We start from the raw sequence: 13,505 nt of genomic DNA, 5'->3' as shown, positions 1-13,505 counted from the left end.
TCATCCTCATGAGAAGGATCAAAGACCCAGAAGGAGCAGGCTAACAGTCAGGGACATGGCGATCGCAGAGGGTGTGACCGTCACCAGGCCCGTGGGGCTCCCTGCGCTGCAATACACGCTGCCGGCCAATCAGGGGCCAGCACCAGACATCGACCTGCCAGTGACACGCGGCACACGGCGGTGAAGTCACGAGCTGCCCATAACGACGGCTACAGAAGAGGACGGCGCACTGCAGGGGAGAGGAGGACGGTGAGAAGAAGAACACAAGGGGCTCAGACCCATATCCAGGATGGGGGACATTATAACAAGATGGGGGACATTATACCAGGATGGGGACATTATATCAGGATGAGGGACATTAAGCCAGGATGGGGACATTATACCAGGATGGGGGACATTATGCCAGGATGGGGACATTATACCAGGATGGGGGACATTATGCCAGGATGGGGGACATTATGCCAGGATGGGGGACATTATGCCAGGATGGGGGACATTATACCAGGATGGGGGACATTATACCAGGATGGGGGGATTATACCAGGATGGGGGACATTATACCAAAATGGGGGACATTATACTAGAATGGGGGACATTATGTCAGGATGAGGGACATTATGTCAGGATGAGGGACATTATACCAAAATGGGGGGATTATACCAAAATGAGACATTATACCAGGATGGGGGACATATCAGGATGAGGGACATTAAGCCAGGATGGGGACATAATACCAGGATTGGGGACATTATATCAGGATGAGGGACATTAAGCCGGGGTGGGGGACATTATGTCAAGATATATGACATTATACCAGGATGAGGGACATTATGCCAGGATGAGGGACATTATACCTGGAAGAGGGACATTATATCTGGAAGAGGGACATTATGCCAGGATGGGGACATTATGTCAGGATATATGGCATTATACCAGGATGAGGGACATTAAGCCAGGATGGGGGACATTATATCAGGATGAGGGACATTAAGCCAGGATGGGGACATTATGTCAGGAAATATTATTATTATTATTATTATTTATTGTTATAGCGCCATTTGTTCCATGGCGCTTTACATGTAAGGAGGGGTATACATAATAAATACAAGTACAATAATCTTAAACAATACAAGTCATAACTGGTACAGGAGGAGAGAGGACCCTGCCCGCGAGGGCTCACAATCTACAAGGGATGGGTGAGAATACAGTAGGTGAGGGTAGAGCTGGCCGTGCAGCGGTTTGGTCGATCGGTGGTAGCTGCAGGTTGTAGGCTTGTCTGAAGAGGTGGGTCTTCAGGTTCTTTTTGAAGGTTTCGATGGTAGGTGAGAGTCTGATATGTTGGGGTAGAGGGTTCCAGAGTAGGGGTGATACGCGAGAGAAATCTTGTATACGATTGTGGGAAGAGGAGATAATAGGGGAGTAGAGTAGGAGATCTTGTGAGGATCGGAGGTTGCGGGTAGGTAAGTACTGGGAGACGAGGTCACAGATGTATGGAGGAGACAGGTTGTGGATGGCTTTGTACGTCATGGTTAGGGTTTTGTAGTGGAGTCTCTGGGCAATGGGGAGCCAGTGAAGGGATTGACAGAGGGGAGAGGCCGGGGAATAGCGGGGGGACAGGTGGATTAGTCGGGCAGCAGAGTTTAGAATAGATTGGAGGGGTGCGAGAGTGTTAGAGGGGAGGCCACAGAGCAGGAGGTTGCAGTAGTCAAGGCGAGAGATGATGAGGGCATGGACTAGGGTTTTTGCAGATTCTTGGTTGAGGAATGAACGGATTCGTGAAATATTTTTGAGTTGAAGTCGGCAGGAAGTGGAAAGGGCTTGGATATGTGGTTTGAAGGAGAGATCAGCGTCAAGGATTACCCCGAGGCAGCGAGCTTGTGGGACTGGGGAGAGTGGGCAGCCATTTACTGAAATGGATAGGTTCGTTGGGGGGGTCGCGTGAGATGGGGGAAAGATGATGAATTCTGTTTTGTCCATGTTAAGTTTCAGAAATCTAGCGGAGAAGAAGGATGAAATAGTGGACAGACATTGAGGGATTCTAGTTAGTAGGGTGGTGATATCTGGTCCAGAGATGTAGATCTGTGTGTCGTCAGCATAGAGGTGATACTGAAAACCGTGAGATTCTATGAGCTGTCCCAGGCCAAAAGTGTAAATGGAGAAGAGCAAGGGCCCAAGGACTGAACCTTGTGGGACTCCGACAGAGGGGGGCGAGGTGAGGAGGTTGTGTGTGAGTGGGAGACGCTGAATGTACGGTCTGTTAAATATGTTAAATATGGCATTATACCAGGATGAGGGACATTATACCAGGATGAGGGACATTATGCCAGGATGGGGGACATTATACCAGGATGAGGGACATTATACCAGGATGGGGGACATTATACCAGGATGGGGACATTATACCTGGAAGAGGGACATTATGCCAGGATGGGGACATATATACCAGAATGGGGACATATATACCAAGATGGGGACATATATATCAGGATGGAGACATGTATACCAGGATAAGGAACATTATACCAGGATGAGGGACATTATGCTAGGATGGGGACATTATACTAGGATGGGGAACATTATGCCAGAATGAAGGACATTTTGCCAGGATGGGGACATATATATACCAGGATGTGGGGCATTATGCCAGAATGAAGGACATTTTGCCAGGATGGGGACATATATATATACCAGGATGTGGGGCATTATGCCAGAATGAAGGACATTTTGACAGGATGGGGACATATATATACCAGGATGGAGGACATTATGCCAGGATGGGGGACATTATGCCAGAATGAAGGACATTTTGCAAGGATGAGGACATATATACCAGGATGGGGGACATTATACCAGGATGGGGGCCATTATACAAGGATGGGGGCATTATGCCAGGATGAGGACATATATACCAGGATCAGGGACATTGTACCAGGATGAGGGACATTATGCCAGGATGGGGGACATTACACCAAAATGGGGGATATTACACCAGGATAGGGGACAATACACCAGGATGGGGGACATTATCTGAGGATGAAGGACATTATACCAGAATGAGGGACATTATGCCAGGATGGGAGACATTATGCCAAGATGGGGGACATTATGCCAGAATGAAGGACATTTTGCCAGGATGAGGACATATATACCAGGATGAGGGACATTACACCAGGATGGGGGACATTATGTCAGGATGAAGGACATTATACCAGAATGAGGGACATTATGCCAGGATGGGAGACATTATGCCAGGATGGGAGACATTATGCCAAGATGGGGGACATTATGCCAGAATGAAGGACATTTTGCCAGGATGAGGACGTATATACCAGGAGGAGGGACATTATACCAGGATGGGGGACATTATACCAGAATGAAGGACATTATACCAGGAAGGGGGACATTATGCCAGGATGGGGGACATTATGCCAGGATAGATGGCATTATACCAGGATAGAGGGCATTATGCCAGGACGCGGACATTATATCAGGATGGGGACATTATACCTGGAAGGGGCCCAGGATTGGGGAGATTATTACAAGAAGAAAAGCAAAAAAGGACATTATTATACGGGGGGAGGGGAGCAAACACGAATGTCTTTTTAGGATCTAGAACGCTACAAGGGCACATAAATCTGACCAACATACTGGTGGGGGCCCGGTTACAAATTTGACACAGGGGCCTATCAGACTCTAGCTACGCCACTGTTCACAGCACTCATGGGATAGTGGTACTAGGACGGATTTCCTTGCCTTACATCCTTCGGTGGCATCCTGGGGATGTCCCATAGCTGGCACAGGTAACAATCATGAGATCACTGGTATTGGTTTCTTGCCTCCCAGTAGGTCTTAATGTCATATATTATTATTATTATTATTATTATATAGCTGACTGAAGTAACCCAATGTAATATAAATAATGAAATGATCACATCCACTCCATTAAAACACTGTCCTGACACTTATCTCTTAAGACATTGCCAAGAACCTACAAAGTGGCAGCTTGCACCGTTCCCATACGTGACATTACTGCCATATTAATCAGTGGGTATTTTTTTTTCAAACCAAATGTCAATTTAGACGTCTGCCAAGACAAAGACGGAGCGTTTACATCACGCTGTCATAAAAGGTTCTTTTTTGTTTTCGGTCGCCGTATCGGATGGCGATATGTTAGGCCGGGGTATGAAGTCAGCCTCTGTAAGCAGGACGGCGGCCGCTGGACTCTGCGGAGGCGAAGGGACGACCTGCTCTCTGAGTCATCACTGTTTCTTTTGGACGGAGCTGAAACGCCGCAGCAGCTGCAGTCGAAAGTTTAGTTTGGCCCAATCCTCTTGATGTTCTAATCATTTCTTTCTACATCTCTCACTTGGGGCAGAGCTGCGCGGTCACCACGATACTTTCTATAACAAAGAACGGAATGGATCGCTTTGTTAAATGCTTCATACATAAAAGAGCCACCATGTACGGTAACTCATCGTCTCCTTATAGTATCCTTATAGTGGCAGGGGCAGACATGAAAGGGGGTTTCTGGGTTTCAGAAAAGCCTTGTCTTCAGGCACAGGTTATAAAAAAAATACATAAAAAAAATAAAATAAAATAAAAATTTTTAAAAAGGGCATTACTCATCCTCCCCAGGTCCAGAGCTGCTCCCAATGTCTTTTATTGTATGCAACGCTGACATCACATTGACAGCGCTCGGCGAGTAGAAGGCACTAGTCGTTCAGCTCACTTTTTAACTGCAGGGCTGTCGACATAACATTATGGCTGAAGACAATAAGCTCTTGTTCACACATATAAAAAAAATAAAAGACAAAACCCAAGAAGAAAGAAAACTAGAATGGGCATATATCCTGTAGTAAGCAAGTAAGTAAGTAGTAACAGTACAAGTAAATAACATAAGGTACTTGGTAACACTATTGTGATCCAAAAGAGTAAAAGTAATCCAACCGCGACAAGGTGACCCAATCGGGATGGTCCTATCTTGTCTCTTGTATTAAAACCTGACCATGAGTCAGTCGACCTCAGTGTGAATAAGGGCCAAGCAGGAACCAGGCCCGACTGTTCAAACACCCGTCTGTGGGAAACTGAAAATGCCTAGATCGGGAAGGGTGATAAACGCCCCTGTTTGTACAAAGAGCAAGAAACTACAGCAAACCCAAATAAATGAGCCGGATCATAAATTGGTATAAATGCAATGCGTAGGAGCACGGTCACTTTGTGGCCATTTCCCAAGATAAAAAAACAAAATGAGCAAACACCCTGTGGTAAGGCTGACACAAGGTAAGGTTTTAATACTAGAGGCAGGATAGAACCTGGAGGTACACCTTGTTGGGGTGGGATGGCTTTTAGGTTTTTTGATCCAAATAATGTTATTAACTAAGCCCCCTATGTTATTTACATGTACTATTACTGTCATGATCCAGACCGGGTTTTGGGCCCTGTCTTTCGATGTTCTTGGTCTGGCCATTTCAGGGGTTAACTCAGCCTCAGTATGGTCTCAGGTTTGCTATTTAGCTCCGCCGCATCCTGCGGGCGGTGTCAGCTATAGTTCTGCCTTTGGCATATGTATCTGACTCTGGTATATCCTGATTAGTCCTGCTGTGGTCCCTGACTTGCCCCGTGTCTGTTTATTACCTCTGACTCAGTGTTTCCCTGTACGTTTGTTGACTCCCTGGTTTTAACTTCGCTTGTATTCAGACCTGCTTCTGTCTTTTTCTTATCCACTTCCGATCGTTGCTGACCCCCTGGCTTGTTTCTGACCACGTGTACTGATGTGACCTCTGGTACCTCTGCTCCTGACTGTTGCTGACTCTGCTTGTCTGACCACTCTTTCGCCACCTGGTGGCGCTTGTGCTGCAGCTCAGTGTTGCTACGCTGTATGTGCAACCTCTCTTTCCTCACCAGCACCCCCTGGTGGAGGTTGCGCTATACTGCACTGCAGCAGCATTACAATTACTATTTACTTATTTACTACAGGGTGTTTGTTCATTTTGGTTTTTTTCTTAGCTTTCGTCTGTTAAATGGTCACAGTGTGAACGCTCTCTTACACTTTGCACGTGTACCAACTTAGGCTCGGGCTCGATTCTTTGGTTTTGCTGTAGAAAAAAAACAAAGCAGAGTTTTACAATATTAGCAAAGTGAATGAGATTTCTGAAATCTTACGCACACGCTTTTTTCTTTATAGATTTTTTCTGCGGGATGTCAGTTCTTTCAGCATTTTCCCCCATTCAAATAAATGGGGAAAAAAACCTTGTATCAAAAACACAATAAAAAACATAAATAAATAAAAATTTCCTGCCCACACTAAACGGAGGACGGCAGTAGGACATTTAGGGGTACCATAGGGATTTTTCATTTCCTTTGGCAAAGACATGGACTGAAAATCCCTCCTGCAGCAAAAACATAAAAAAAAAAACATGTGAACCTAGTATGCCAATGAATACCAAACAGCAGCCCGGTCTCCGGTGGGCACAAAGCTGACGCTTACAAGAATACAAATCAGCTGATTAGCAAGTCACAGCCTGATTAGCATGCTAAATGCCCGAGCATCAGAGTCTTCCGGGGCCAAGGACTTACAATGCCGCAGTCCTGCACCGGCCCATTCCTCCCAGCAGAACCATCGACGGGACAGGGACAGCTTCTCTCTGCACCGTCTCCCATCCGCACATTGTTGGTGGCAGCTGCCCGGTGATTTGGGCCGGTACCGATAATATCCAGCTCTAGATGGGAATATTAGTCTCATGAGCAGCATCATATATGCACATACCAGATACACTGTACATTCAATGTATTCCGGCCCGAAGAGTCCCTACACTGCCAGGACCCCCAGAGATGGAGAAATAAACCCCCCCGACACATATCTTTCCGTAGCTGCTTACCAAACATTCACGTGTTACTGAAATGCTTGGAAGGGGAATTTGGGCAGTGACGTGTCCCCACTCAGGGAAGGCAGCAGGAATGCAGAGGACACACAGGAGGCAGTTCAAGATCATTGTACTCATGGAGGCGAAGAGCTCGGCGGTTACTGACCATCTTAATGGGTAACATGCTTGTCAGCTACAAATGTTCTTACGTAAGGCAACATCGACAAAGGTAGAGGATTGACATAAATCTCAACAGTGGGCTAACACTGGTGACACTTAGCAAACCCTGCAGGCAGACTCCTCAACAGCTACTTGCACAGTCCCTGGGTCACTCTAGGTTACTTTTCCCTTTCCAAAGTCCATGGATCACTCTGGTAACTTTTCCTTTGCATGGTCCATGTATCATTCTAATTACTTTTCTCTTGCACAGTCCCTGGGTCACCCTGGTAACTTTTCTCTTGCACGGTCCCTGGGTCACTCTGGTAACTTTTCTCTTGCACAGTCCCTGGATCACCCCTGTAACTTTTCTCTTGCACAGTCCCTGGGTCACTCTAGGTTACTTTTCCCTTTCCAAAGTCCATGGATCACTCTGGTAACTTTTCCTTTGCATGGTCCATGTATCATTCTAATTACTTTTCTCTTGCACAGTCCCTGGGTCACCCTGGTAACTTTTCTCTTGCACGGTCCCTGGGTCACCCTTGTAACTTTTCTCTTGCACAGTCCCTGGATCACCCCTGTAACTTTTCTCTTGCACAGTCTCTGGGTCACCCTTGTAACTTTTCCTTTGCACAGTCCCTTGGTCACTTTGGTAACTTTTCTCTTGCACAGTCCCTGTGTCACTCTGGTAACTTTTCTTCTTGCACAGTCCCTGGGTCACTCTGGTAACTTTTCTCTTGCACAATTCCTGGGTCACTTTAGTAACTTTTCCTTTGCACAGTCCCTTGGTCACTCTGGTAACTTTTCTCTTGCACAGTCCCTGGGTCACCCTTGTAACTTTTCCTTTGCACAGTCCCTTGGTCACTCTGGTAACTTTTCTCTTGCACAGTCCCTGGGTCACCCTTGTAACTTTTCCTTTGCACAGTCCCTTGGTCACTCTGGTAACTTTTCTCTTGCACAGTCCCTGGGTCACTCTAGTAACTTTTCTCTTGCACAGTCCCAAGGTCACTCTGGTAGCCATTATGCTGTTTGGAGGGATGTGGGGGGCTTACCTCTATGGGGTAGTGCACACAAGCAACTTCCCCCACTGACACTAAGTCTATGTGGGGTCACAGCACACACGACCAGACTAGTGCACATAGCAGCGGGCAGCTCGAGTACTCGCCTGATATACGGATGAGCGCACGGAGCGGCACACAGCGCCGGTCATGTTTGTAATTTACGGATCTGGAGCATCCTATAACATCAGCGCTTGTCTGAGCTTAGCCTTAGAGCTACCCTAGTCAGATTTTCCTGACCCATTGCTCACACTGCCGTGCTTCTCCTCCACAGAAGTCAGATGCAGGGCACATGTAAGCCATCTAGCGGGTTGTAATTGCAAATGGTTGTTGTTGGAAGCTAATTGCATCCTTGGGGACCGTTAGCGTGATCATTTCTCCATCGATTTCATACCTGCTATTCTGTATGCAGAAAATCGTAGCAACAGATTTTCCTGTAATGGCTGTGACCTAGCTAGGACCATTAGAGCCATTAGCAGTCATACAAAAATACTAGGTTTTGTGTTTTTTTTTCATAAACTCAGGTGAAGTTCAATGCATACGGCTCATGATAAATGATTGTAATGCCTGCTGCAGGAGCCACTAGGTGGCGAAGAGTAGTCAGAAAAAGCCGGGTCAGCAACGGAGAGGGAATGAAGTACCAGGGGTTACAGTAATACACTTGGTCAGAAAAAAAACAAAGAAGTCAGAGCCGATCGGGAGCAGGAAAGGCAGAGACGCAAGACAGTCAAACAGGTCAGAGGACAAGCCGAGTCAAATACCAAGGGATCAGAACATGGAGAGCAAGTACTACAATGGGAGAAGTCACAGGAGAACACAGGAACGGGACCTAGGTAAACGGCCAGAGGACAAATCAGGGTATAACAGGGTGAACTGATCAAGCCAGAGACATTACTGACACTGCTTGCAGGTAACAGCAGACTGAAATAGCCAGACAGATCCCAAAACGAGGCAAGTAAGATTAACCCCTGAATGACCATGCCGGAGAGAGAATAATCAGAAACAAACCCCGGACTGGATCATGACAGATTGATTATTTTACATACTGGAATTTTAGGGAGAAAAAAAAGTTTGAAGGCAAGGTCTGCGTTGGGTGGGATTTTCAAATGATGGTGCTCCATGTAGATATGAAGGCGCCTATAGTTGCAGATGTAAAGATTTCCAATACTTGTTTCTCTCCTGCCTTTCTTGCAGAGCATTGCCTGTTGTCAAGGCAGGTGAATTACAGAACGCTGGGGCTGATCTTTGACTTTCTACTGGAAGTGGTAGTGGGGTCTTTGTCTTTCTGCTCCTGCTCTCCCCTCTATCATATTGCATACTGTCATAAGGGTGAGGCGGGCTTTCAGTTCACATCAAGCAAAATCAATGGAAAATGGCAGTAGTAATGCATGCTCGGAACGAGATGAAAAGCTAATTCAAGAACCTATAGTGCTGGCAGAATACAGCTAAAGAGTGAATGGCAAGATACAATGAATGAGATTTGTAACAGTTCCTGGACTGTTATATGCACAAAGAGCAGATAGTTGTGAGGAAAGAAAGCAGCAAGTCCTCACTTTTCTACAGGTTTTATGTGAAAGGACAGACAAAATTCAAGGTTCTCTCACCCTGTGTGTTCAGTGAGCATGCAAACCATCCTTACAGACACAAGATGAAATTGCAAATGGAGTCACAATTATTCTTTGAAATCATAGATACATATGAGAGCACCACAGCGAGGAAGTCTGTGGTCTCAAACCAATAGTTTTACCAGGTGAAACGTCTCGACAGAGCCCTTTAACAAGGACCATACAGTTCTACTGTTGTGTCAGATTAATAGCAAAAAGTCTTAGCTGGGGTTATACTAAATCACTCATTGACACCCCCACAAATAGAAAAGCGAATCACTTATTGATCGTTGGCATCTGATCTCTGGGACCACCACTGATCCTGAGATATGAAGGACCCCACTGATTTGAGATCTGAAGGACCCCACTGATCCTGAGATACAAAGGACCCCACTGATCCTGAGAAATGAAGGACCCCACTGATCCTGAGATATGAAGGACCCCACTGATTTTAGATATGAAAGACCCCACTGATCCTGAGATATGAAGGACCCCACTGATCCTGAGATATGAAGGACCCCACTGATCCTGAGATACAAAGGACCCCACTGATCCTGAGAAATGAAGGACCCCACTGATCCTGAGATATGAAGGACCCCACTGATTTTAGATATGAAAGACCCCACTGATCCTGAGATATGAAGGACCCCACTGATCCTGAGATATGAAGGACCCCACTGATCCTGAGATATGAAGGATCCCACTGATCCTGAGATATGAAGGAATGAAGGACCCCACTGATCCTGAGATATGAAGGACCCCACTGATTTTAGATATGAAAGACCCCACTGATCCTGAGATATGAAGGACCCCACTGATCCTGAGATATGAAGGACCCCACTGATCCTGAGATGTGAAGGACCCCACTGATCCTGAGATGTGAAGGCCCTTACTGATCTGAGATATGAAAGACCCCACTGATCCTGAGGTATGAAGGACCCCACTGATTCTGAGATATGAAGGACCCCACTGATCCTGAGATATGAAGGAATGAAGGACCACACTGATCCTGAGATATGAAGGACCCCACTGATCCTGAGATATGAAGGAATGAAGGACCACACTGATCCTGAGATATGAAGGAATGAAGGACCACACTGATCCTGAGATATGAAGGACCCCACTGATCCGGAGGTATGAAGGACCCCACTGATCCTGAGATATGAAGGACCCCACTGATCCTGAGGTATGAAGGACCCCACTGATCCTGAGATATGAAGGACCCCACTGATCCTGAGATATGAAGGACCCCACTGATCCTGAGGTATGAAGGACCCCACTGATCCTGAGGTATGAAGGACCCCACTGATCCTGAGATATGAAGGACCCACTGATCCTGAGATATGAAGGACCTCATTGATCCTGAGAAATGAAGGACCCCAATAAGGACCCCACTGATCTTGAGACATGAAGGACCCTACTGATCCTGAGAAATGAAGGACCCCACTGATCCCGAGATATGAAGGACCCCACTGATCCCGAGATATGAAGGACCCCACTGATCCCGAGATATGAAGGACCCCACTCCTCCTAAAATACGAAGGACCCCACTGATCCTGAGATATGAAGGATCCCACTGATCCTGAGGTATGAAGGTCCCCACTGATCCTGAGATATGAAGGACCCCACTGATCCTGAGATATGAAGGACCCCACTGATCCTGAGATATAAAGGACCCCACTGATCCTGAGATATGAAGGACCCCACTGATCCTGAGATATGAAGGACCCCACTGATCCTGAGATATGAAGGAATGAAGGTCCCCACTGATCCTGAGATATGAAGGAATGAAGGTCCCCACTGATCCTGAGATATGAAGGTCCCCACTGATCCTGAGATATGAAGGAATGAAGGACCCCACTGATCCCGAGATATGAAGGACCCCACTGATCCTGAGATATGAAGGACCACACTGATCCTGAGATATGAAGGACCCCACTGATCCTGAGATATGAAGGAATGAAGGACCCCACTGATCCTGAGATATGAAGGAATGAAGGTCCCCACTGATCCTGAGATATGAAGAAATGAAGGACCCCACTGATCCCGAGATATGAAGGACCCCACTGATCCCGAGATATGAAGGACCCCACTGATCCTGAGATATGAAGGACCCCACTGATCCTGAGATATGAAGGACCCCACTGATCCTGAGATATGAAGGACCCCACTGATCTGAGATATGAAGGATCCCACTGATCTGAGATATGAAGGATCCCACTGATCCTGAGATATGAAGGACCCCACTGATCCTGAGATATGAAGGACCCCTTCTGTATGATACAAAGGTAGAGGTAGCTGAGCACAATACACAGCTGTCCCTGATTGTCCCATAGAGACGATGAATGGAGTGGTGGTGCGAGCTCAACCTCCACTCTGTCCAGAGAGAAAGATTCCCCTTCTTGGGATCACTGGGGTCCCAGCGGTCGGATCTCTAATAACCAATAGGTTAGGAACTTGGTACAATTCCTTTAAGATCTCTATAGAGCCACAAGATGAATGATATCACTAATATGATCAGATCACGTGAAGCACAGGCGCCCAGACATAGTACAAAGCCAGATGAAGCAGCTGCCAATCTTATGTGTGGAGTGAATGAGAGCTGATCTGCAGCACACGGCAGATGGCACTACACAGTGTATGGAGCTGTACTGCTCTGCTTCTTACACCATTTCCACGTGACAGCTGCATAAAACGACATGGATCTGTGGAGAGAGCCGCCGGACAGTCCATGCACTGCGTTCTGATCTCGCTCTGATTTATGCTGCCGTCTGACTGCTCCCTATCAGTAGTGGAAACCCCCTTTAAACGCATGCACCTATCCATCAGTGGTCAGTGAGCGAGTCCTTTGAGGGAAGGCTCCTCCATTTTCCCCACACTCTTCCATTGCCCAGTCAGTGCCATCCGTGTCAGATACATCCTAATAACAAGTAGAATGGTAACCGCCAGTCGTCAGGTCAGGACTGGCGCAGACGTCCGTGCACAGACTGGCCGAGGGTCCCCTGATCTGAGCCTCATAGAATGATATGCAGCTGTCAGGTTGTGAGACCCCCCGCCAGTCCGTGCTTGGTGGTCCGTGTTGCATGGACGTCCACATGAGCCCTTATTCATCCGTTTCCAGGAGGAATACCAGAGGAGCGCACAGTGCCGAGCTCTGACAAAAGATGCTACTTAATTGTTATTTTATTAAAGGCTTAGACGGATATTGTCGGATCTTTCTTGCCTAAGGAAACACTTTTTGCAATTTACTGCTCATTAAAATATTAACACTTTTTTTCTGTTGCCTAGGAGACCGACCACCACTGCTGCCAGCCAGCCTGTAAGCCCTGCGCTGACGCTGGCAGTGATTAGGAGGTAACGGCACGCTCCAGCTTCAAAACAATGCTTATGAGCGCGGCAGAGGCGGTGGTCGGTCTCCACGGCAACGAACCGTAAACAAACAAAAAAGTGTTAATATCTCAAGAACGGCAGAAAGGGTTAATAAGCAGTGAGTTATGATATTGCTGGAATGCCAGTGCTTTGTATTGGCGCCATTTCCCACATTCACCACCTGGTGACGCTGAGAATGAATCTCCTGCAGAGATCACCTGTATACAGCCGGCAGGACGCTTCACTGTACCCTAATGTAAAGTCAGCCCCACGGGGTCCCACACTGATCCACACAGTACCGTGACGAAGCTGATTCCTCACGTCACCCACGTAGTGCTGAGAAGCTCTCGGAACTCTCCTGGGCGCCGCCATCTTGCACTGAATGTTTACATAGCAACCAATCGCAACGGCATGAGACTTGTTACCAAGGGGCGTGGCTTTCACGGAAGCGACTG

General features: G+C 47.0%; 1 protein-coding gene across 1 annotated transcript in view; it reads right to left on the bottom strand.

Moving 5' to 3' along the window:
- MORN1 (MORN repeat containing 1) overlaps positions 1-13,437 on the bottom strand; it is a 346,148-nt gene extending 332,711 nt beyond the window's left edge. The window contains exon 1 of the mRNA XM_069741579.1: positions 13,350-13,437. Within this exon, the coding sequence (XP_069597680.1) occupies positions 13,350-13,422 (73 nt within the window). The 5' untranslated portion in view covers positions 13,423-13,437. The remainder of the gene's footprint in view (positions 1-13,349) is intronic.
- Positions 13,438-13,505: the final 68 nt, after the last annotated feature.

The sequence above is a fragment of the Ranitomeya imitator genome, chromosome 10 (assembly GCF_032444005.1).
Source record: "Ranitomeya imitator isolate aRanImi1 chromosome 10, aRanImi1.pri, whole genome shotgun sequence".
NCBI classification, from domain to species: Eukaryota; Metazoa; Chordata; class Amphibia; order Anura; family Dendrobatidae; genus Ranitomeya; species Ranitomeya imitator.
Note: the sequence above shows the minus strand (reverse complement) of the source record. Positions and strands in the feature narration are given on the sequence as shown.